A 27,075-nucleotide genomic window follows, 5' to 3' on the forward strand; every position below is an offset into this window, starting at 1 on the left:
AGGGCCGGTGACAGATTGCGCCGCAGCGTGGCCCTGCGGGCACGTGCAATGCACGTTCCTAAAAGGACGCCATAAGGTGTCCACCCGGAGTGACGAGCTGTTCGCCCAGCCGCCATCTGGCAACTGGTTAAGAACTTCCAGCCTGGTGCAGCTGTCAGTTGGCTGGGAGCCCGCGTGGAGAGCGCAGCATTTTTGTTTTTTTTTCGGGTCGGCCTTTTTACTAAAAAACTTGTCAAAGACTGTCTTCTCTCTTTTTTTACACTACATTTTTTTTTTTGTGAATGAGTAGCGGTACCATGTACCCCATACTCATTCACATGGGGGGGGCTGGGATCTGGGGGAGCTTCCAGATTCCGATAAGCTCCCTGCCTGCAGACTACCCACAATCACCGGCCAGGGTTGTGGGGAAGAGACCCTTGTCCCCATCAACATGGGGACAAGGTGCTTTGAGGGGGGTGTACCACTGCTTCAGAGCACCCCCCATGTTGAGGGCATGTGGCCTAGTATGGTTCAGGAGGGGGGGGCGCTCGCTTGTCCCCACTTTCCTGACCTGCCGGGTTGCATGCTCAGATAAGGGTCTGGTATGGATTTGAGGGGGGCGGGCACTCCATTTTAATTTTGGCATGGGGGTTCCCCTCAAAATCCATACCAGACCCAAAGGGCTATGGATTGGGGGGGACCCCAATATGTGTTTTTTTAAATTTTTCAATTGTCAGGCAATGCCGACAGTTCGATTTACATTCAGCTGTCAGCGGGGGACCGTGGGGGGTAGCTGTGCGGTATCTTACCACATACTCAGGTAAGATACCGCTTAGTGAATGGTCCCCTTTGTTCGAATTTTGCGGTCGAACTTACGTTATGTTTGAATGTTCGTCCGCAAACCGAACGGGGGGCGGGTGTTCGGCCCATCACGAACTGTGTCCTCTGTGCACTGCGCTCTCACACCTCACCACTTCTTTCTGTCATTTGTTCTTTCTTGCAGCGGTCATCCTGCTTGGGCCATTTCCTGCCATGGGGGCCGATCCTCCGTCCTGCTGGTTGGTGGAAGAGGTGGGCTCACCCCGCAGTATCCGTCAGACGCCTGTCCTGCTAGTGTTCAGCGATTCCACCGGGCTGACGCCAGAACCTCCAGTGACCCCTGAACCCGGCACCCTGGTCTTCCATGTGTCAGGTGAGAGGTTGCGGTGCTCCAATCACTAATGAAGTAAGTGTCAGTAACCCACGGCAACCATTTGTTTTTGTTTACTGCAATGCTGCAAGTGCTGACGGTGCTGTGAGTAAAGATACACTGCTGGTTGCTATGGGTTACTCTACTTCATCCACCGCCAATTCCCTTATTAAATGACCTAGCCCATGACAACTGGAGATGAGGCCAGCCATCCAATAATGCACGGAGAGTCCTAAGGCCCTTTCACACGGGCGTTCCGTATGTAAACGGATCTAAACGGATGAAACCGGATGTAAACAGATGAAAAACAGATGTAAAAGGATCTAAACAGCTTAAAAACAGATGTAAATGGATGAAAAACAGATGTAAACAGAAGAAAAACATGTAAATGGATCTAAACAGATGAAAATGAATGTAAACAGATCTAAATGGATGAAAACAGATGTACATGGATGAAAAACAGATGTAAACGGATCTAAACGGATGAAACCGGATGTAAACAGATGAAAAACAGATGTAAAAGGATCTAAACAGCTGAAAAACAGATGTAAATGGATAAAAAACAGATGTACACAGATCTAAACAGATGTAAATGGATGAAAAACAGATGTAAATGGATCTAAACAGATGAAAATGAATCTAAATGGATGAAAACAGATGTAAACAGATGAAAATGGATGTAAACAGATGTAAACGGATCTAAACAGCTGAAAAACAGATGTAAACAGATGAAAATGGATGTAAACAGATGTAAACGGATCTAAACAGGTGAAAAACAGATGTAAATGGATGAAAAAATGGATGTAAACTCATCCGTGTTTTCTTTGAAAAAAATGTGACTGAACTGAAGAAAAGAAACGGAACGCCCGTGTGAAAGGACCCTTAAAGTAGAACTGCACTGCATCTGAGCATCAAAAATTAAAAATGCTATAGAATTCATTTTTAATATTCAAAGCAAACTCCCACATCCATCCATGTCTAAAGGCTTTATTTTGCTGAGAAATCACTTTGAAAAACTCCCCCTGGCATTTCTGTCAGTGGCCATCTTGAGTAAGGGCAGATGATTCATGTAGCAATTACTTCCAGGAATCCATCTGCCCTTAGCTTAGGCATAGGCTGAGCTGAGAACCCTCCCTTCCCTCCTGAAGACTCCTGGGATGTATGACATCAATTGCCTAGGCATGGAAACCAGGAAGGAACTGAAGAAATATTAAAAAAAACAAGTAAATCTGATCTACTTTCCCATCTAATTACTAATGCTACCAGCATAAGGATTATAAATAGTTCATGTTGATTGAGAGAGCGAAGTTCCACTTTAAAGTGATACCATACACACACTGTTCAATTGACATTGTCCCTTTTATTTCTGTATGTGGATAATGGCCACGTAATTATATTTATTAAAAAAAATTAAGTATTTTTCTGATCGATATACAGCTATCACATGACCCCAGCTCTTTCCCAGCCTGTCTGCAGGGAAACAGTGGCAGGTGGACCTTCTAGTCCTCTGCTGCTGGTCACATGTTCATAATAAAGAAAAAAAAAGCTTTTTAAATACGGAGGAAAAATACATAATTATTATCAATAAACTGTTTTGAATTGTCATACAAATATATATTTGAAATCAAATCTTTATTATTTTTTGGCAATAACATGGTGTGGGTGGATTCCTGCTAATCACAGGCTGTGTCATGCCCCTCCAGCTTGTGTCTTAGAATAAGATGGAGGTGAAGCTTCCATCAATCAAGATGTAACATACCTCCTCTATTGCGTATAACTGGTTCATGGGCATGGAGAATGGCAGGAGTGGGCCGTTATTTACCACTGTGTATACGCCCACATGTGTGACTCTGTAGTCTCATAGGCTGCTCAGATGTGATAGGGAGGAAAATGCTCAGCATAGATCACTGCAAACTGAGCATGTGCGGAGCTGCCAACACTGCTCTGCAATATCCCCAGCTGCATTGGGGACTTGGACAGAAGGGGGAGATATAAATAATAAACCTTTTTAGTGTCAAGGAAAATATATAAAAAAAAAACTAAAATTATTCATCCAAGTTTTGATCCATAATCACCGTGTATCTCCAAGAATGCCGTGTACCTCCAAAAAGAAATTAACTAGATAGTGTATTACCCTCAATATATCAGTGATCAACCACCTCCCGTCTGGCCGTTGTATATAAACGGCCTCCCCGTCCCCTGCTTGCGCGTGCTCCCTGGAAGCGTGCAGCGCCGCAATCCGGTGCCCGCTGTGTCCTCCGGACACAATGGAACACCGATCGTCGTACAGGACCTCTCTGTGAGGTCCCAATCATGTGATCACTGATTGGCCAATCAGTGATCACATGCAGAGTAGTAAGCAAGATGTCACTTCTGACATCATTGCTTACTACGTTTGAAATCTGTGAATGATCACAGAGGTCACATGGTACAAGGCTATTCACAACAGCCTTGTACCATGTGACAAGCTGTGACCAATCACAACTCACACAGTATTTCTCAATGGCTGCAAGAATGCAGCCAGAGAGAAGAAGAAATGATTGCTTTTATAGCCTTTATAGGTGTAAAAGCAATCAGTGTAAAAAAAAAAAAAAATCTTCATCACCCCCCACAAGTAGTACAGTGTCACCATGGTGACGCTGTACTGCTAGGGTGACAGTATGTAACAAAAAAGCATAACTAATAATATAAAAAAATAAAATAAAAATGTAAAAAAATTTTCAAAAAATTATAATTTTTGGTTATAAACTAATTTGGGTTATTTTTTTTTTTTACTAAAAAGATAGCGGAATAAATTTTGGTCAAGATTTATGATGACATTTTATTTATTTGCTAAATTTTCTAAGAAAAACATTTTTTTTTCAAAATGTTTGGTCTTTCATTTACATAGCAAAAAAAATTTAAATCCCAGCGGTGAATAAATACCACCAAAATAAAGCTTTATCCGTCTCAAAAAAATGCAAAAAAATTCATATGGGTACAGTGTTGCATGACCGCGCAATTGTCATTCAAAGTGTGATAGCGCTGAAAGCTGAAAATTGGCCTGGACAAGAAGGGGGTGAAAGTGTCCGGACTGGAAGTGGTTAAATCATAAAATATTTCAATCCAAAAAACTTAAACAAAACAATTTAAAGAACTTTTTTGTGCAAACACAAAACCACGCAAAATCGTGAAAAATTTGTGAAATAGTGAATCACTTTGTGTACACTTCTATATACACACTCTTCTGTGAACACATCCTTGTGGCTGAATTGCATACCCTTACCCTAAATTAATAATGTAAGAACTCCGCCACTTCCGGTTATCGTGCAACGTCCAACGCCACGTCCCTTGACGCGTTTCGTCACTTCCTGAATTCCTCGTAAGGCAAGCCTTATGAGGAAGTCAGGAAGTGACGAAACGCGGCAATCACCGGGTGCCGGCGGTGACTCCCCAGCCGGGACCCTGTGATCGACAGCTGAGGCCACCAATGGTGGCGCACCCCCTACCCGCAAAATGCAAAATCCTGTGCATATATACGTGATTTTGCGCAGCCCTGCCGCCCTGTAGCAGTATTTCTGCCATAGGGCGGCGGGCGAGCGGTTAATTGTCAGTGCATAAGGGCATCATGACTCTGAAATCTGAAATGTCTCCTCTCTCCTCCCTTAGACCCCTCTGGGCAGCTTCTTTCCTCCGAGTTCTCCTCCTGCGAGCTGACGCATCATTTACCCCAGGAGGTGCCGCTGAAGTGGGTGAGCTCCCTGACCGAGGAGGAAGTCAGCCCTCCATCTCTGGGTAAGGCGTGGTACAGCATGGCTGTCAGCGATGACAAAAAAGGGATCACTGTGAGCTCTGTGCTGGGACCAGCAGGGGACAAGAAGGACCATTTCGCAGGTAAGGCCTACGGTTTATTGTTTTTTCGCTGTTTTTGTGCACAATATCAAGTCATGCCAGCTCATGGAATGTAGAGGAGTCTCTGTGCCACTTCCAACATAAAAATGTCATAAAATTCAGCATTTATAGGATGGGGGAGGGTGGACAAAGGCACCAAGAGCGCAAATCCTCACAGGTCATTGGTATTTATCATTGTAGCACAGTATGGCCGGTGTACAAGTATTGATGATGTGACCGGCTCATGTAATTATTGATAACTAAAGGCAACTTTTTTTTCTGTTTTTGTTTGAGAGGGAAAGGGATTAGAGCCCCTGTCAGGTTTTTATTGCTGACTGTGTCCCCATTAGGGAGATTCACCCTCTCTATTTTTCCTGTTTACCATTACCCCAGAAATAAAATACAAATCCCACATTTTGGGTTGTCACCGGAACAGGAACAGAGGAAAAATTTTCCAATGGGGACACCAGTCCAGGGATTCACTCACTTTGACAGGATTTCCTCTCACTTCCTGTATTTGGCTATGGGAAAGGAAGTGAAGTAAAATCTCCCCAGTGGGACACAGAAGGCATAAAAAAACTAAAAGCTCACAGGGGCTATAACCATTGCTATTAGGGTGGATTTGATTTAAATCACTAGTCAGTAAGGCTTGATATAAATCCTCGTTTTCTACATAAAGACTAATTCTTGCTGGTATAACTTTAATATACAAGTAGATGAAGATTTTTAGAATAACTTTTCATATTAGTTTTTTTATCCCCAGTTTAATAGGTTAATCATTCATATTTGGACAACTTTTCTGTTGTACTTAGGAAGGAGAAAAATAATCATTACCTTAATAATAACAATTTAAATAGATTTATTCAACTGAAACAATAACATTCCAGCAGATGTGATTGGCTTAAACATCCATGTTTGGTAACTAATTCAGCTAAACAAAATATATATATTTTAAGAACCTTAGACTGTCAGCCCCTTCCTCCTCACACTGTCAGCCCCTTCCTCCTCACACTGTCAGCCCCTCCTCCTCACACTTAGTGTCACTTTCTTCTTGTGCAGATCTATTCCACTCCAAACAATCAGAAAAATATTGTTTCTATTCTATTCACTGAACTTCTTGAAACTTAGCACTGAAGGGGTTGATTCTGTATTCATAGGTTTGTAGAAGTTAGGATGAAGGTCTTTTTCTTAACTCTGTTCATGTTATAACATTTTTGCTGTGAAGAAGAGGCATGTGATCTCCGCTGAGTCAAATTCAGTTTTGAGAACTGCAAAAGTAAACCAAACATCTGTGATAATATCTTGTAGGCAGAGAAACTGCCCAATAATCTTACAGAAACCTCTGGAAGAGCCTGACATTTGTGAATGGATTCATGGAATTTATTTACCAAAAAAATTAAAACATATACAGCCTTATTCTACATAATTAAAAAACTAATCTTTATTTCATGATGGAATAACCTTTGGATGGTAATATATTTTCCTCAAAAAGCATTTTATTTAAAAAAATCCGATTTAACTAAAAAAAATCCGATTTAACTAAAAAAAATCCGATTTAAATAAAAAAAAATCCGATTTAACTAAAAAAAATCCGATTTAAATTAAAAAAAAAATCTGATTTTTTTGATTTTTTTAAAAAAAATCATTGATTTTTATCCACCCTGCTATTAGTGCTACTTTAAGCATTTCAGCTTTCATACCTTTGTACCCCCCATGGACCATTTCTGTTATGGGCCGGTTTAAAAGGTAATAATGTTGTCACTTACAGTGTCGTGTATAAGGATGATGAATACTTTATTTTATTTATCTTTAGAGTTAGGGGGTAAATTATTATTTTTTAATCTGTTATTACATATTAGTTATTTTATTATTTATGTATAATTATTTTTATTTATTTAATTCATTTATTTAATTTATTTTACTTTATTTTTCACTGGAGCTGAAAAACATGCGACAAAACTTGCGAAAACTCTTAAAAATTGCAGTTTTCCATTAATTTCTATGGAATTAAAACACTGGAAAGGAAATTGTGCAAGTCTGCCTAGGGGTGGACTAACAACTCATGGGGCCCCCGGGCAATAGGGGATTATGGGGCCCCTGTGTCCTTGCCCAAACTCAAAAAAGCCTATGAAACAGGTACCAGGGGCATCTCATGGGGCCCCCTACTGACCCCGGGCCCTCGGGCAGTGCCCGAGTTTCCAAATGGTCAGTCTACCCTTGCATCTGCTTGATTTAAGTGCCTGAAAAGGCTCCAGAAGTTGTTAGAGCCTAAAGGATAAGTTCACCTTTTGCACAAAAATAATAAATTCACTTTATTTATTTTTTTGCGCAGGTAAAAAAAGGTGCAGTTAATATTTTCTGTCTGCAGGAGCCTGTAAAGCATTGCACCTGCGATCAGCCCCACATGGAAGAAAAATATATTTGAACTATAATTAAAAAATATTCTTCCCAAATATATTGCCATATATTTGAAATGCTACAATTTTGGCCATATTCACAATATATTTCAAAATATATATGTATATATATATATATATATATATATATATATATATATATATATATATAGCATGCTGACATGCGTTTTTATTACAACATATGTGAAAAATACTTTTAAAAATACATTTCAAATATACTATATTTCTTTAAAAATACAAATCTACATTTTTTGGAATGCAATTACACATATATGTAAAAATATTTGTTAAAATGACTTTTTTTATATGTTAAAAAAAGTCTGAAAAATATAATTAAAAAATATATATAAAAACCTCATTTTAATATATATTTTTACATATATTTGTAAATGCATTCCAAAAATGTAGAATTGTATTTTTAAAGAAATACAGTATATTTTGAAATGTATTTTTAAAAATATTTTTCATATATTTTGTAATAAAAACGCATTTCAACATGCAGTATATATATAAAAATATATTGAATATGGCCAATTTTGTAGTATTTCAAATATATGTCAATATGTTTGGGAAGGATATTTTTAAAATATAGTTTTCTTCCATATGGGCTCTCCTGGTCATCCACTAGGATGCCCTCTTAACTTTCTCTTGATCTCCTCACCGCTCCTGAACTCCACACCGATAAATCAGCTGCAGCCATGAAACCCTCATCCTGATTGGCCCCGTGGGGATGTACTCTCTTCCTCCAGGAAGGCACGTGAGGAATCCTATGGAGTTGTGAAGGAAGTTGAAATATATTTAAAATGGCCAAAATTGTAGAATTTCAAATATATGGCAATATATTTGGGAAGAAATTTTTTAAAATATATTTCAAATATATTTTTCTTCCATGTGGTGCAGATCGCTGGTGCCATGCAGGTCTCCTGCAGACCTGTCAGTATATCGGTTTGCCCATATGGGACGTACAGGCAAGCAGATATACTGACAAGAAGATTCAATGGAGAAACAGAAAAAGGGTGCACCGACCTAGTGCATTATCGTTTAAAATAATTTATTGAAGAAACAAAAATAGGTATCATACTCACAATGGACATATTAACACAGGCATGTCAAACTGAACAAGATGTATGATCCAAACAACATCTGAGTCCATACGATGGAACCCTGGATGACCAACTGTCTAACGCGTTTCGAGGACACAACCTCTTCCTCAGAGCCATTTGCATCCAGTGTATTTGGACCACCCCGGTCTGTTGAGGGCAGCAAGCAGTGCATATTCCAGAAAATTCCAGAACATTCCTATTGGGTCTACTGAGTCCTTTCCTAGCGCAGGAGTAAAGTGTTTGTTGTGTAAGAAGATTCAATGAACTACCACAGCACTCCACAGCTGTCAGGACTTGTAGCGCGTTCATTCTTGGAACTCTGTGAATGAATGACGTGGCTGTGTGGGCGGAGCCCCACACGGCCGCGCTGTTTTCAAATCTGATGGATATTATGGGGAACGTCTCCCCGTACTTCTGCCATAGGGAGGAGGGAGCAGCGGCTGCAACATTGGGAACATGTTACGTGTTACATGTTACTCCTAAAAATGGGAGGAACATGTAACATGTTCCCAAAGGTGAACTTCTCCTTCTCTTGTATGTTTTCATCTACGTATGTCTCCATTGCAATCTCATGTCTCCACTGACAGTCCTTCTCCTCTCAGTTTCTCTAGCTGTCTATACCACCTCTGTGACGGTGAATGCTCCTCTGGGTAAGACTCTGACCTTGCCCTGTGGCCTGTGGCGTGGACAGCAGAGTCGCTTTGCCGTGGAGTGGCGCCACCGTGCTTTGGGAGAAGGAGAGGTCCTCTACGCCTATGATGGATGGCGTGACAGGATTGAGGAGGAGCTCCCGGGGTATGTCATGAACTTCTCCAACTTACACTCCAAGGGTGACGCATCACTCATAGTGGAGAAGGTTGAGACTTCACATGAGGGCACCTACCTCTGCATCATCTACGTGCCATACCTGAGGGCACAGAGGGATATCCAGCTCCAGGTCACAGGTAAGACCTGAAAACACATTGATATATATGTGTGATATATGGTTACATAATATACCTTACTTTTATGACGTGCCTGCAGGGCCGTGGATAAAGGAGTACCACCAGTCCTCCTGTACGGGGCCCAAAGCAGCAGAGGGGCCCAGGAAGCTGAGTGAATCGGATGTGGGCAGGGAGGGTAATTGGCATAGGGGGGGCAATTTCTGTACCAGATCCCCTGTATGGCTCTCTCTGCAGCAGATGAAAGCTGGCCTCTTCTCCTCTCCCTCCTGCTAGCTATCAGCTGCTGCAGTGGGAGCCATACAGGGGTTCAGTTCCAGTAATTGCCCCCCCAGTGTCATTTCTTCCCCCGCAGTGCTGGCAGCTTCCCTCTTCCCTTTCCCACCAGCAGCTACAAGCGCACTATATGTCACATTTACCAGCCCCTTTCTTTTCTGAATGAACACAATGAGTGATACAAAAGAGAGCATCGCTTTCATCAGGATCCCGTAAGAAACCTGAGGAACCAGTACTCAAGCTGGTGGTGTCTTCCACTCACACTCAATACAGGAATTCAAAAAGATAAACAGCCAGCAACTCAGTATCATCCAGTTACAAAAGTGTTTATTGGCCACAGGGTAAATAAAACATGAATATGTTTACGCGTTTCGACTACAAGGCTATGGTTAACCACTTTCACTGCTACAGGGCAGCAGGGCTGCGCAAAATCATGTATATATACTTGATTTTCATTTCTGGGTAGGCGACACGTGTGCCACCCTACCCGTGCCACTATTGGCGGTTAGAGATGTCTCACTGGGTCCCAGCCGGCGATTCCTGGCCAGCACTCGGCGATCATCGGGGAACGCTGACAGGGGAGAGACTGGTGTGTAAACGACACAGGTCTCTCTCCTGTGAGCATGGACATGCTGCTTTGTATCTCTGTACAGGGTGTCTCCCTACTAAAACACACGAGGCACCCAGTAAAACAGCACACAGTTAACCCTTTGATTGCCCCAGATGTTAACCCCTTCCTGCCCAGTGTAATTAGTACAGAGCCAGTGCTTTTTATTAGCCTTATCACGGTATTGGTGTCACTGGGGATGTCAGTGGTAGTTAGTCAGTTCCCCCCCCAGTGTCAGAATGCCACCGCAGTCCTGCTATAAGTCACTGATCGCCACCATTACTAGTAAAAAAAGATTAAAATAAAAATCCCAGTATATATACCACCATTTGTAAACGCTATAATTTTCGTGTAAACCAATTAATTTACACGTATTGGAATTTTTTTTTAGCAAGGACATGTCGCCGAATACATTTTGACCTAAATTTATGAAGAAATTAGATTTTTAAAATTTTTTTTACTGGACATGTTTTATAGCAAAAAGTCAAAAATATTGAAAAATAGTTTAAAAAAATTCTTTTTTTTAAATGTCGGTCTTTCTTTGTTTATAGCGCAAAAAAATAAAAATTACAGAGGTGATCAAATACCATCTAAAGAAAGCTCTATTTGTGGGAAAAAAGGAAATAAGTTTCATTTATGTACAGTGTTGCATGACCGTGCAATTCCCAGTAAAAGTAAAGTAGCGCTGTATCACAAAAAAAAATCACCTGGTCAGGAAGGGGGGTAAATTCTTTGGAGAGCAAGTGGTAAAGGCCTCACGGTCGAAACGCGTTAGGGCGCTTATCTTGTACTTTCCATGTAGCCAATAAATACTTTTGCAACTGGATGATACAGAGTTATCCATTCAGTAATTCTCTGAATGGCAGCCTTGCCGTGGCATGGGACCCTGAAGATTGCCGTGATCACTGGAGTAGAGGTGACTACTACAGTGATTCTCTGGTGGTCCCACATTTATGCCATTTTGTACACTTGCATTGGTCCAAGCTGGACCAATGTAACTGTGGAATACAAACCATACCTGGAATTCAGCTTTAAAACACAATAAGAGTTATTACAAATTTGAATGACCACCTTTTCTCTATCAGATTGAAGTTGCAAAGACATGAACGGTTTCTATAAACAACTCTGTGTTTATAATTGAGCCCCAATAGATCTTGCATTGATTCACATTCTTCATTGTTTCTCCAGCGAAGCCTCAGATCACCCTTCTGCCCTCCCCGCTGTTCGCCCGCCCTGGTGAAGAGGTGACCCTCTTCTGTGAGATCTCCCACTTTCACCCTCTGGAAATCTCGGTGGACTTCTTGGTTCAGCTTCCAGGAGAATCAAGCCCGACTCTAATGCCTGGAACCTCCCTGTCAACTCATGGCCACAACCAAGATGGCACCTACACCATCACCGGCTACCAACGCTTCAACGCTAGCCCTGAGCTCCACGGTGCACGCTATTCCTGCCAAGTCAGCCATGCCAGTTCCACGAAAGTGATGTCCCAAAGTCAGACGCTTCAAATTGCTGGTAAACATAAGATAATATGTACAAAGACTGATATGTCACTGAAGAACTCTGGTCTTCAGAAAACAAATTTATAGTTATCATGGTTGTTCTGTGTAGATCTGTGCATATAACCTCTAACATCTGTGCCCACCTGAGAACCAATCAGGAATTGCCAATAGTGATAATTTAAAATATGTTCCCTTAAATTGTTATAATAATGCATCCTAACATCTCAGAGATGGCTATGTGTGCTGCTAATCACTTATTTTCTCTCCTTGTCAATGCAGAACTATCAGCCTGGTGCCAGGCTGTTAGGCCCCCGATGGAGGCTAAAATATCTCCTGCCTATGCTCATGTTTTATAATTGACACTCTGTCCAGGCTGCTGGAGGAGGGTAGTACAACTGCCAAATACATACCGTATTTTTTGCTCCATAAGACGCACCTAGATTTTAAAGGAGGAAAACAAGAAAAAAAATATTCTGAACTAATGGACTGCAGACATAGTACAGGAAATGACCACAGACTGCGCACACAGTACAGGAGATAAGCAGAGACTGCAGACACAGTACAGGAGATGACAAGAGACTGCGGACACAGTACAGGAGATGACCAGAGACTGCAGACATAGTACAGGAAATGACCAGAGACTGCGGACACAGTACAGGAGATGACCAGAGACTGCAGATATACTACAGGAGATGACCAGAGACTGCGGGCATACTACAGGAGATGAGCAGAGACTGCGGGCATACTACAGGAGATGAGCAGAGACTGCGGACACAGTACAGGAGATGACCAGAGACTGCGGACATAGTACAGGAGATGACCAAAGACTGCAGACACAGTACAGGAGATGACCAGAGACTGCAGACATAGTACAGGAGATGACCAGAGACTGCGGACACAGTACAGGAGATGACCAGAGACTGCAGACACAGTACAGGAGATGACCAGAGACTGCGGACACAGTACAGGAGATGACCAGAGACTGCGGACACAGTACAGGAGATGACCAGAGACTACAGACATAGTACAGGAGATGGCCAGAGACTGCGGACACAGTACAGGAGATGACCAGAGACTGCGGACACAGTACAGGAGATGACCAGAGACTACAGACATAGTACAGGGGATGACCAAAGACTGCGGACACAGTACAGGAGATGACCAGAGATTGCGGACACAGTACAGGAGATGACCAGAGACTACAGACATAGTACAGGGGATGACCAGAGACTGCGGACACAGTACAGGAGATGACCGGAGACTACAGACATAGTACAGGAGATATATATAAATACAATGTGAATATGATATCAAATCAAAAAGCCCTTAAACCTACACTAATTCCAAATTGGAAAAAAACTTTCAACCCCTGAAAGCTTAAAATCAAATAAATTAGTCCAAAAGAGAATCTTCCCTCTTTTAACAAATAATCTACCTATATATAAAACAGCAAAACTTTCCCCATATAATTATAGTTCACGTATATAATTATATGGGGAAAGTTTTGCTGTTTTATATATAGGTAGATTATTTGTTAAAAGAGGGAAGATTCTCTTTTGGACTAATTTATTTGATAGTACAGGAGATGACCAGAGACTGCGGACACAGTACAGGAGATGACCAGAGACTGCGGACATAGTACAGGAGATGACCGGAGACTACGGACACAGTACAGGAGATCACCAGAGATTGCGGACACAGTACAGGAGATGACCAGACTGCAGACACAGTACAGGAGATGACCGGAGACTGCGGACATAGTACAGGAGATGACCAGACTGCAGACACAGTACAGGAGATGACCAGAGACTGCGGACATAGTACAGGAGATGACCAGACTGCAGACACAGTACAGGAGATGACCGGAGACTGCGGACACAGTACAGGAGATGACCGGAGACTGCGGACATAGTACAGGGGATGACCAGAGACTGCGGACACAGTACAGGGGATGACCAGAGACTGCGGACATAGTACAGGAGATGACCAGAGACTGCAGACATAGTACAGGAGTACAGGGCAGGTACCCGAATTTGACAGGTACCCGCTCCCACTTCTTCAGAGTTGTCCTCCTTTCTACCTTCCCGTTGTCTTCTGGGGCACATGACAGGTCCCAGAAGACAACGGGGCCATTCACAAAGCGCAGCGCTTCTTGCGCACGTGCAGTGGGCACCCGGCTGTGAAGCCGCAGGCTGTCATAGCCGGGTGCCCACACTGAAGATGCCGGCGCCAGGAAGAGAAGACTAATGCTAATAGTCTGCTAGCTTTGCTTGCTGCAATAGGGCATTGCATGCTATTGATGAGTATGTGATCTGATAGGAGCCCCAGATATTTTTTCATCCTCGTTTCCCCCAGAGGTTCTCCCCAACGCTCCGTAAGCAGGGCCCTCCTATTCCTTCTGTATTGAACTGTATTGTAATTGTCTCCCTTTATATTGTAAAGCACTGCACAAACTGTTGGGGCTATACAAATCCTGAATAATAATAATGATCATAAATTGACTTCCCCTAATCTTCTAAAATCGCCCCAATTAACCTTTTCCCTCCATTATAATGCAAAAAAGTGGGTCTTAACGCCCAGACGCCACACATGGCAGTCTGAGATTCTGTGCTGACTGAGAGTGCACTCACAGCATACTGAGTTTTCTCTGACAGCTCTTTTTGTGATTGCATACCAGCAGGATGGGCTCCGGATCCTGTGAGAGTCACACTGATAACATGATCAGTTAGTCACTCCGGCATTAAAGCTTGCATAACCTCCCTGGCGGTATGATTATTTCCGATTTTTTTGTGCTGAAAGCGGTGCCATTTTTTTGCATGGAAATATGTAGTTTTTTATTGTAGGCTGTAATTTTTAGGAATAACTCACTGAAATCTGTCCGAACAAGAGTAGTAAACATTCCGGGTATGATAAAACTTGAAACACGAAATCATAAATTATAATTTAATAATCATAAAAAATAATAATATAATAATAATAAATTTAATTCAATAATATAATCAAACCAAAAACACTGAAATTTGAAATACAGAGGCAAATTCACACATCACTGAGCAAAGTCGCAAAATCGTTTTCAGTGTCTGATGACGAATTTCCCCCACGAATCATTATCACTCAATTCTGCAAGTGGTTCTGATTTACTAACGCTGCTCTCTAGCCGGTCTACAACCGCTTTTGACATAAAGGGACGCTTTTTGGACGCCATGGACTTTTCTAAGTTTCCAGGCAGAAAGAACAGTCAAAATGCAGGCAGGGCGCCGGACAAAGCACTCGGGACAAAATATATGTGAAATGCATTGAAACAGCAATGTTTTACTATATAATAATCATTTTTAAAAAAATGACATTTTTTAAAAATTTCAAATTTGCCGCCGGTTCCGGCGCCCGTACGTCCCGACATCACAGGGACCGGAACACGGAAGCCGGATGCCGGCATCGGCTGGAGGAGATGGCCGGGGACGCTGCAGGGGACACATCGTGGGAGTGAAGGACAAGGTAAGTGCTGCAGGGACTCCCTGAGCAACGCCGCATGGTAAGCCCGAGTGTAGCTTGGGGTTACCGCTCTTTGTACTGAAATTTTACCCCGAGCTACACTCGGGAATACCGCCAGGGAGGTTAAAGGTTGACCAGAAGGCAGCGGGAAGGGGTTAACAACAATTCTAGTCTTCTTCTATGTAATCCTGATAGTATCCATGTTTGACAATGTTTTAAGTGTTTGTTTTCAGCACAGGCAGGAGATAGGACACACTAAAATACTGACTTTTAGCCTGACATGCAGACAAGGAGAGAATATAAACAGCCTACAGCCTTTGACTCTCTTTTTTCCTCTCTTTCCAGGTGTGTTGGGACCATCTATTGAGGACGGGATGTACCTCTTCCTGACTGCCCTCTTCTTGTACGGTTTTCTGAGTTACCTCCACAGGAAATGTGAGTAAAAAAATTACAATTTAACGTGGATTATAGGCTTACAATTATTTCTGAAATGTAACGGAACATACTATATATATATATATATATATATATATAGTTAAGCATCCCTTGTTTCATAGTGTAGCACCCTCCTACTTAGCTAGGGAGAGCTAGATAATTATGGTTTTAGATACAGGGCCGAGTAGCAGCCTGGGTGATAGTTCGAGGGTGAAATTTGGGTCAGGACTGAGGGGCTCTGCAGATCAGCTCACTGATACCTCCCCCTGATCTAGAGACTTGGAGAAGTCTGTAGAACTCAGTGGGTGGGCTGTGGAGGTAAGGTGGAGCGGGTCTGAACCCTTGAGGGATCCTGGCTTGGCAAAGGGTCAGGACAGCCCTTAAGAGTGGATGGGCCTGCTCAGAGAAAAGAGAGTTTGGGTGGAGGATATGAGGAAGACTGAGATGCAGGAGCCTTAGAGGGGGCCCAGTGGGAAAGGGCCTACCTACAGGCTGGGACCTTGGAAGGAGGATCACTCAGCCTAACTGACCCCAGAGAGACCTTCCCTGGCACCACCTCCTGTGGTGCCAGGGAAGGAGCCAGCATAGCAAAAGGCTTGGAGTAGTCTCTAGAACTCAGTGGGCAGGGGTTAGGTGGAACAGGTCTGAACTCTGGAGGGATCCTGGCCAATCCCAAGGCAGGAAGCTTGGCACAGGGTCAGGACAGCCCTTAAGAGTGGGTGGTCCTGCTCAGAGGCAGGAGAGTTCGGGTGGAAGATGTGAGGAAGACTGAGATGCAGCAGCCTGGGAAGGGGCCCAGTGGGAAGGGACCTTCCTACAGGCTGGGACCTTGGAAGGAGGATCACTCAGCCTCACTGGCCCCCATAGAGAGGACCGCCTGTGGTGCCAAGGAAGGAGCCAGCCCAGCAAAAGGCCTGAAAGCAGCTACCAACCCAACAGCTCACAGGAAGAGGACTGAGTGAATAATCCTGCACCCCTTGGGCCAAACAAAGGGAGAGAGCATTTAGGTGGGAAACCTGACTAGCTCCCTACCTGAGACTGTTACCCATTTTAGTAGCAGACACTGGATCCCCTTGCCCAGGGATTCCTCCAGGACAGCTGGGTAAAGAAGATCATTTATCTGGGGTCTTGGTTGGTACACCAGGAGAGGCTGGAGAGCTCTCCAAGAAGAGAAGTTCTGTCTTTGGACCTGGATACAGCTTCAGGAAGTTGCCCTCAGTTTGCAGTTCCCTTGGGGATCCCATACACCCCTTACCCCATCCAAATCCAAAACCCCTTAATAAAACATAAAAAAACAAGCTCAAGGACTGTTTACTGTCTTCTGTGTACAAGATCTGAAGGAAATGTGTGTTGCCTGGCTGTGTAGGACCATAGGGGAACCCAAAAACTTAGCAACTCCTAAGGGGGTACTACTATTAGAAAAAGATTAGAAAAAGATAGAACTGTCTCATGAGCATTCTGCTTTGTAATAGTACATACAGACTTACTCCCCTCTTACTCTCTCTCTCTGTTGCAGTTAAACTGTTCTTCAGCGCTGGTCCAGCAGAACCGAATGACAAACAGGTAATACGCTAATAATCAGCTAACACTCAAAGACCAGAATGTGGTCCATAAACTCCACCATTAAGCCGGTAATACGTCATATATTCCAGACATACAATCTCGTCTAGATGTACCAACATCTCTGTAGTGCAAAGGCATTCCTGAACAATCCATTACATTTACATCCCATCAGGCAGGCCCACGCACTACACCATGGTCAGCAAATCTAGGGGAGATCGTGCCATGAGATTGTTATGTGTGGCCACAATTGTACATGCTTGCGCTTTCATATTTTTGTTATTGTAGTAAAAATGGAGATGTGCAAATGAGCCTCTAGTGGGATCTCTGAATTGGACTCAGCTTCAATGCAGGGAGTTCAAAATTTGAATTGAGACCCTTGATTGGGACGTGTTTACATCTTCTGTCCTGAAATCTACTTCCATAGACCTAAATTGGCCCATACTCCTAGGGGTGTATTTATAAAAAAAAAAAATGTGCAGAGGTATTCGTCGTGTGAAACTTCCTATGCATTCATATTCTATTTTCTCTCCAGGTTAAATGCTATTCCTGATATAGAAGTGAGTGAATTGGGAGATTACCCCATGATGGTCACTAGATAGTGCTGACAACCATAGTACAGGAGTAATACGATTGCTTATGAAAGTTAACGTAATTTTTTGGTTTACAAATGAAAATCCATTGAAAATAATGGCTCAGTTTACAATTTTTTTTCGCAATACGAACAGATTAATTGGTTTTCAATGCATTTACAATTTTTTTTTAATCTTGTCCCTGTACAGTATTTATGCCTTTAAAGTGTACTTTATAAAGAGTTTTGAACAGATAAAATACTTTTTTTGTACTTTTTTCTGACCTCCAGAACAGATTCATTGGTTTTCAATGCATTTACGAAGTGATTTTTAACCTCTTGGCGCTGGCCGCATGCAAATGTGCGTGCTCCTGGCGTCTGGGCCTTGACACCGAGCGGCTGCACATTTGCGTGCAATTAAGAAAAACATATGTGCTGAGAGCGCGCGCCTTTCGAGTTCCCAGCACACATGTCCGGTACTCACGGAAAGGTCCCGATCTCTTTCGATTGGGACCTTTCCTGATCATGTGACTGCCGTGACAGCAAATCATGGCGGTCACATGACCCTAAAACCAACTCCCAGCTTCTGAAACCCTTAAAGGGCTGGGAGGCGCCGGCGCCAAGGGGTTAATCATGTCCCTGTACAGTATTTATGCCTTTAAAGTGCACTTTATAAAGAGTTTTGAACAGATAAAATACTTTTTTTTTACTTTCTTCTGACCTCCGGAATGGATTTATTGGTTTTCAATGCATTCCTATGCATTGTTTCAGTTTCTGAATTTTTTGCAATACGAAAAGTTCCACAGAACACATTAAATTCGTAAACCGAGGTACTCCTGTATACAAGTATATAAGCTCCGTCTAGTGGCCATAATGTGGTATTTTCCTGGTTCACTCGAATCTGTATTAATGAATACAGATTAGAGAGAAAATAGCCTACTAACATTTGATTTTGCCCCATCAGCATAGTCATACCTCTATGGCTAAGCCCAATCTGGGTGAAATGTGTCAGAGGGGTGTTGCCTAGATGCAGGGACTGTAGCTGAAGATCCAATGAGCAGGGGAAACAGGAGGCTTTTAAGCGGAACTTTGTTTTGTATCCCATCCAGCCACCATTGCAGCTTAACCCCTTCATGCCGGCCGCACGCAAATGTGCGGCCTCCCGGTGTCTGGGCCTAGACGCCGAGCGGCCGCACATTTGCGTTCATGTAGCAAAAAACATATGTGCTGAGAGCGCGCGCCCTGCGCGCTCCCAGCACACATGTGAGGTACTCACGGAAAGGTCCCAGTCCGCTCTTTGGATCGGGACCTTTCCCGATCATGTGACCGGCTGTGACGTGACATCACGGCGGCCACATGACACTAAGCCATGCCCCGTCCCGCCCACCTCCCGGCGCAGGAACTCCTATTCACGCCGGAACGATCCGGCGTGAAGGGGTTAAGGAGAGCCAATAAAACCTTGGCTCACTTTTTCCAGCCCCCCTATTCTGGTTTGAATGAAACTGAAAGTTATATTTTTTTGGAGCATAACCTCCATTTCCTGCTGCTTGGCTGGTACCGATCCCCATATATTGTCATTAGCCCATTTTTGAAAGTATCAGGTAGATGAAATTTGTGTAGATGATCATTACAAATTGGGGGGCAACAAACATACCAGGCCTCTCTGTCTTTGGAGAAGGAACTCCCTAGTGCCTGTGTAAGGAGCCCTGGAGTGTCAACAATGCACCAAGCCCATACAGATGGGCAAGAAAATTGAAGCCCACCTCTGGACAAAAAAAGTTTTCATATGCAGTTCGGCTGTGCCCGCACCCCATGGGACAACTGTTTGTTTTTGTCTAGGGGATTCACCGTTCTAATTTATATCCACATGAACTTGTTTCTAGGGACATTTTATCTTTATGATTGCATGTTTTTATGTATATTTGATGTTTTCAATTTAATTATTTTGATTTGGTATGTATATTTTACATTAGCAGCAAAGCATTCAGTTTATTTTGTTTATAATGGATGTTCCAGTACGTGATATAGCATCTTCTAAAGCCGTGTGCAGTGTGCATAGGCTATCTGTGCAGCACTGTCGGCTGGAATTAAAGCAAAAGGCGGTCCAACAAAACACTGACATAAGGAAGTGATCCATTTTCCATCTCAGTGATTCTGTTTTTGAATATTTTTTTTTTCTGATATGTGGTTGGTGTTATGTGTTTCACGTGGATGTTATAAGTTGCACTGAGTAAGTACAGCTGGATAAAACAAAAACTGGGTCTGTCTTCATTTCAGGCTGCAAAGCAACAAAATGTGATTATTTTAAAGGGGGTGATTATTTTTTTATGCCCACTGTAATTACATAATTGGTAAGGTTGAATAAAGACACTGGTCCATTCAGTTTCAATGTGTGTGTGTGTGTGTGTGCGCGCGTGCGTGTGTGTGTGTCATAACAATATGTAAAGGGTTAAATGACCGAAAAATGTGATTCACCTTGGTTCCTGTTTGTTTTTATTTCAGAAAAACCATAAAAGAGAGTAAAAGATCGGTCAGACGCTGAAGAACGGACCCAAACACTGTGTGTATGTATGTATGTTTGTGTGTGTGCAATACAGGGACGTACTGATAAACTGTCAGAGGTACAACATTAAAATGGGACAGATTACAACATATTTTACTAGTGTGACAAATAAACAATGATTCACAATGCATCCTGTGGAATGTGTTTCAGAAATAAGAAAAAAAACGTATCTGTGTCATTTTACAGAAATGTCGCAATTTGTGCAACATTGGAAGAGATTGTCTATATTTTGGGTGCACAGAATAGACACAACCAGTAGGGGGCGCAGGACTCTTTATAAACTATGGTGACTTAAAAGATCATTTGTTACAATTTGCAACTTTTTTGTGACTGTTTTGCACATAATGGCCCCACCGAGCCTAGAGAGAGTGTGCCACACAGAGGGCCCGATACATTTGTGGTGGTGCAGCGTGGAAAATTGCAACAGGGAAAATATGTGCAAAATTGTCACAACAAATGTTGCAAATTGTGACAAATGATATATGGTGTTGCAGTGACCATAGTTTCCCTCCGCCACCTACTACATGGCACATGAATGCACTTATTCTATGGGCCCAAAATATACACAGCCTCTTCAATATGATGCACAAACTGGAACATTTTTGTGACATGGGGAATAAGGATTTCAATATTTCTGGTGCACTTGTCACATTCAACAGGAATATGCATTGCGAATCATTATTTGTCAAACTAGTAAAAAAAAAATTGCAAAAAAAAAAAAATCGCAGTTTGCACAATTTTAATATTGCACTGCTGATAGTTTATTGGGCCCAAAGTGTGTATGTCTGTGTGATAGTCTAGTTTCTTTAACGGTGCCCCAAAGCTACCTGTTGTGGTTGCTATGGGCAGCCCGTAAAATTTAATTTGCTCTCCATGTAGGAATCCATTTGTGTAACACTGATAATGCTCACCCTGCGTGGTGTAGTCCTTTCTGGTGTCACTCCTGTGCTGGGCTGTACTGATAAGATATTGAAAGAAATAGCAGCAGTACTACTCATGACCAGCAGGTGGTGACACAGATGGGTTTCTGGTAAAGGAAACCCAGCATGGAAGCAGCCATTGCTGGCCTCTACCTTTGGAAATGCTGATTGGCTGATGGTCAAATGGACCCCAGGCTTCAATACTTTTTGGGAGATTTACTAAAACTGGAGTACTCAGAATCTGGTGCAGCTGTGCATGGTAGCCAATCATCTTCTAACTTCAACTTGTTCAGTTATGCTTTGACCATAAGGCTAGGTTCACATATGTGCGGGTGGTGCGGCTGCGGATCTGCACGAAAATCCGTGCAGCCGCACCACCAGAACAGAGGAATGGGGACCCGCAGGCGGGTGCCATTAGTTCTAATGGCACGTCGCCCACACTGCAAATCGCAATCGTACTGGGAACTGAGGTTCCAGTGCAGGCTGCGTTTTCAAAAGAAGTGCTGGGACTTCTTCCCTGCGTGTCATGGAGCACAGGAGTCCATTCAAATGAATGGGCTGTCGTATCCGCGCAAAACGCAGCCCGCACGGCCGCATATATGTGAACCAGGGGTCAAACCTGGAAGCTGATTGGTTTCTTTGCAGAACTGTACCAGATTTTGCACTCTCCAGTTTTGGTAACTAACCCCCTTTAACTCACCAACCCGGATCAGGGCTTTCTGACTTCTCTTCCACTCTACTATTTGTTCAGCGACTCAGAAACCATTGAGGCCTAGGGGGTAGGTACAACAGCCAGGCAACTAGCCTTTTCAGAGAAGGGTCAGCAGTAGATAAACGAAATGTAATGTGAATTCAAACACATCAACAGAGTTTCTGTTCTTTGTGAAATTTATCGTAACCTTGAAAATGGAAGAATCCAATCAACCACAGGTAATGGAGATATACAAAGGCAGATATTTGAAGTCCAGCCTGGGTGGCCATGGACAGGAATTGTAATTACAGGATCACCAAGGGGAAAAAAAGCCTAAAAAAAAAAAAAAAGGATCTTCGTAAGTTTTTTTTTTTTTGGTTTAGCTATGCTTTAAAGGACAATTCCATCTTTACTACCATGTTTCATATAACGTCCGTATTTAGGGTGCAAGGTGGAACATGGTACCATTCTGCAGCCCTATACCCTCAAATGCCTTCCACGTTTACCTGAATTCTTCTCCCTGCAGCATTCTGTATATTTTTAAACTCCGGCTCCACCCGCACAACCGTGTCATCCATTTACAGGATATGTGAATGGAAAAACTACAGGTTCCATCTGCCTGTGGAAATGGGATTCACAGTCCTCAATGGATCAATTGTAGTGCTATCACTAAATATATAGAAAGTGCAGTTCTAAAATAAGTGAATGATATTATAGTGAAAATAAAGTGCAAAGTCAATCTGACCTATAGCAAAAAAATAAATAAATAAATGATCAGTGGAACAGTCAAGTGCAGCATATAAAAATCAAATATAAAAAATGTTCAATAAATCATTCAATAAATGTTCTGCACCAACTGGGCCCAGTAACACCAATGATGGGGCACAATTCCTCCCAATGACACAAACGATGGGGCACAATTCCTCTCACTGGCACCAATGATGGGGCACAATTCCTCTCACTGGCACCAATGATGGGGCACAATTCCTCTCACTGGCACCAATGATGGGGCACAATTCCTCTCACTGGCACCAGTGATGGGGCACAATTCCTCCCACTGATACCAATGATGGGGCACTATTCCTCCCACTGATACCAATGATGGGGCACTATTCCTCCCACTGATACCAATGATGGGGCACTATTCCTCCCACTGATACCAATGATGGGGCACTATTCCTCCCACTGATACCAATGATGGGGTACTATTCCTCCCAATGACACCAACAATGGGGCACTATTCCTCCCACTGATACCAATGATGGGGCACTATTCCTCCCACTGATACCAATGATGGGGCACTATTCCTCCCACTGATACCAATGATGGGGCACTATTCCTCCCAATGACACCAACAATGGGGCACTATTCCTCTCACTGGTACCAAAGATGGGGCATTGTTTGCTCCCACTGATGCTGGGACATTTGATGCTCCCAATGTCCACTGTTCAGCCCCTGTAAAGTCTGAAGGACAGTAAACTGGCCCTTTGTATAGAAAGTTTGGAGACCCCTGGTCTATGTCATCAACAAGATTTTTGCAATTTTTCCTGATTAGGAATAATCTGTTTAGTTAAAATGAATAGGATTTCCTTGTGCCTTGCCCTGCAGTATTAAAAGGAATTTGCCAAGAAACAGAAACGTGTGAGAAGCCTTAGATAGAAGCGGCCTCTACCTGTTAGCCAGTTCCAGGGTACTGATGTTACTATTGGCACAGCCTTGGGACTTCTACATGGCCTAGGTGTAGGGGAGCTTCAATCAAATGCTTGTTTTCCTCAAGACATATCTCCTTTTAAATTGCCAGAGTCAGGCTCTGAACTGCTGTGTGACTGTACAGTTACAGTAAATAAGCGGCACGTGATTTTCTATGTCGCACATGCATCCAGTGAGAGTAGGTTGGAGTGTGGTCATCATGGCAGGAGGACCACGTGGTGGGTGATTGATCATCACATTAGCGGAGATCAGCCTGTCCAGCTGTGGAGGAGATCTATGGTGTTCTAAGAGCACATCAACACTTTTCTATTGGTAAGGGAAGACACAAGAGAGTGCACTCTCCTTACCACGATACAGATGTATTAAAATTTGGTAACAAGTACATACTCACAAGCAGACCATGAAACATTGAGGCTAGACATTTAGGCTTTAGTATGATTCATTTAGATATAAGTCCATATTTGTTTTAGGGGTGTCAGTATTGACTGTGACCATTAGTGGTATTGGGGTGTTCTGCTTGGCTTTTGGTTGGGCACTTTAGCATATTGACACCTCCTACGAGCCTGGTTGTTGTCTAGTCCCTATCATGTACATTTGCATGACACCATGGGACCCTATGTGGACATGTCCTTGTGCTAGGGCAGATGACCCCCATGGGGGATCTGTCCCTTCAGATAGGCCTGGTCCTTTCCTGGCCTGTTCTTCTCCCCCTCTTTTGGTCCATCGGGCATGTCAGTGCAAGACTGTCCTACATGTGTTGGCTCCTTCTCATGCACATTTAGTAAGGCTGACCATACACTATACAATTTTCTGTTCAATTACTGCCCAATTTCCTTTAGATTTACCTTCAACTATGTAGTGCAAGGGCCTGCTTAATTGGATACAATTGAAATTGTTGTTTAGGTTTGACCTCCTATTATATGGTTTTTGGTAAATCTAAAGCAATTTTCTAAAGAAAATTGTATCATGTGTGGCCAGCCTTAGTGTGCACACGTGATCTGTATATACTTTTAATTTGGATGTTATTACAGATAGTATTGTTTTTGTTTGTTGTTTTTTTTGTTTTTTACCTACATTTAATCAGCATCATTTGTTATTACCCCTGCCTTCTTTGTGCATCCACATTCCCATTCATATATATATATATATATATATATATATATATATATATGTATATATTTATATGGTTTTTGAAATGTTTTTATAGTGTTGAAATGTGTTTCTTGTGCGTTTCTTATTATTATATAATTTTTATTATATGTATTTCCCCTGGGTGTTGTGCCAATGCTGCATATTTGGTCAAATTTTGTGTGGTTTTTCTCCACCTCCTCCACCATTTTTTCAGCCCTTTGCATCCCAGCCATCTCCCTCTGTCAGGTTAATAGGCGTTACTTTTGCCCGTTTTTTGTTGGTGCATTTCCGCCCCTGTCATGCACGACTGCATTGACACACTTCTGGTGCGCTGCTAACAGATTATTTCCCTTGGGCGGGTCTGACAGGGCGCGTGCGCCTCCGCCAGACGTGAGGGGTGCGCATGCGCACCAGCGATGGTGCATTTCTGGTGGTTATGGATCTTTGGCTTGCGATTTGTGCCGTGCCATGTGGCTGGAGGTGGCAACCATCTCTCCAGTCCATCCCGGACATTTTTATATACCCGTAAGTTGGCCACCATCATAATTTAAGATATTTTTATATATTTATATTGATATTTCCTTTTGCCACTAATTTTTCATATATCCATGTGAATGGCAATAGAGATTGCATTTTATTTGTAGCATGCCAAAAGTCTATTGGCCCTTATTGAGTGTGCGATCTAGAGTTTCTGTTTAGGCATTCCATCAGCTGCGGGGCGTATACGTCGGGTGGCCCTTGGTGGGCCCCGCCCTTGGTGGGCCCCACCCTTGTCATTTCCATTCGGAGGGGGTGTGGTGATAGCCTACACATGTTATTTCCCCTATATATGGGGTATTGGCACCTCCAGTTGTCTTAGCTCTGAAGAAGGGAGTACGTCTCCTGAAACGCGTCAACTATTTCCAACTGGGCATTTGTTGGGACAGGACCCCAGTGTCTGGGGCTGAAAGATTTGGCTCAATGTCTGTTTTTATGATCTGCTTGTGATTATTCATCTGTTAACAATTTGAATATATAAATTTGTATAACGGTAATGCACAAGGACAGTGCACCCCCTTGTGTTTTCTCTTCACAGTACTTAGATTTCTTGATCTTTAGAGGACTGCACCTCATCCAATGACAGATACAGTGTAACACTGAGGAGCACGAAGATTAGAGCGCTGTTGTTGTTCATTTTACTTCATTGACTTTTCTATTGATACCTAATCAACAATCAACACACTGTATAGTATCTCGGGTGCCTAGGAAATACATTGTTTTAGCTTTTATGCATTTGTTTGGCTGCAAGCAGAATTATTTTATATTGTTTCGTAACTTGTTGATTTATCCTTTAATTTAATTAGAGAAATAAGATGATCCATGATTGTTAAATGGCATAAAAAAATGTTTTTTCTTCTGTGCATTGGTTTGCTCAATAAAATTGGGATGAGATTCTTCTATAGGTGTCTTTGTGTTATTTAATGGGAGAATTATCAGTCGCTGAGCTGGGTGAATGAAATATGAGGCAGGTGTCTGCATGTGGTGTCAGTGGGCTTTAAAGTGTAAGTTCACCTTTATAGAAATAATGCAAAGGGAGAACGAACACCCGACATCCTAGGCATCGTTGTTACTATGGTGAAGGTCTTTTTGGCTTTCTACAATTGCGCAAAATGTATATCTGAACTACAGAGCTGCAATTTGTACTGGTTGTACTTGCCTTTTGTGTGTTTGTAAAAATACAAGTGTTATGATATATATATATATAGGGGCGAACTGACCATTTGGAAACTTGGGCACTGCCCAAGGGCCCAGGGTCAATAGGGGGCCCCATGAGATGCCCCTGGCACCTTTTTCATAGGCTTTTTTGAGTTTGGGCAAGGACACAGGGGCCCCATGATCCCCTATTGCCCGGGGCCCCATGAGTTGTCAGTCCGCCCCTGTGTAGGCTGGCTGGCCGGCCATACACTAAACAATTTTCTGCCCAATTTCCTTTAGATTTACCTTTAACTATGTAGTGCAAGGGCTTGACTAATTGGATGCAATTGACAGTGTTTATGTTTGACCTCATATTATATGTTTTTTTGTAAATCTAAAGCAAAATTCTCAAGACAATTGTGTAATGTATGGTCAGCCTAACTCAGC

General features: G+C 42.7%; 1 protein-coding gene across 1 annotated transcript in view; it reads left to right on the top strand.

The window, feature by feature from the left end:
• Positions 1-26,393, top strand: part of TAPBP (TAP binding protein) — a 42,913-nt gene extending 16,520 nt beyond the window's left edge. The window contains exons 2-8 of the mRNA XM_089657184.1: positions 983-1,171; positions 4,817-5,041; positions 9,161-9,502; positions 11,571-11,894; positions 15,719-15,808; positions 17,325-17,371; positions 20,442-26,393. Coding sequence (XP_089513310.1) covers positions 983-1,171; positions 4,817-5,041; positions 9,161-9,502; positions 11,571-11,894; positions 15,719-15,808; positions 17,325-17,371; positions 20,442-20,462 — 1,238 coding nt within the window. The 3' untranslated portion in view covers positions 20,463-26,393. The remainder of the gene's footprint in view (positions 1-982; positions 1,172-4,816; positions 5,042-9,160; positions 9,503-11,570; positions 11,895-15,718; positions 15,809-17,324; positions 17,372-20,441) is intronic.
• The last annotated feature ends 682 nt before the right edge of the window (positions 26,394-27,075 follow it).

This window comes from Staurois parvus, unplaced genomic scaffold (genome assembly GCF_062004578.1).
Source record: "Staurois parvus isolate SC_StPar_1 unplaced genomic scaffold, SC_StPar_1.0 ptg000973l, whole genome shotgun sequence".
NCBI classification, from domain to species: Eukaryota; Metazoa; Chordata; class Amphibia; order Anura; family Ranidae; genus Staurois; species Staurois parvus.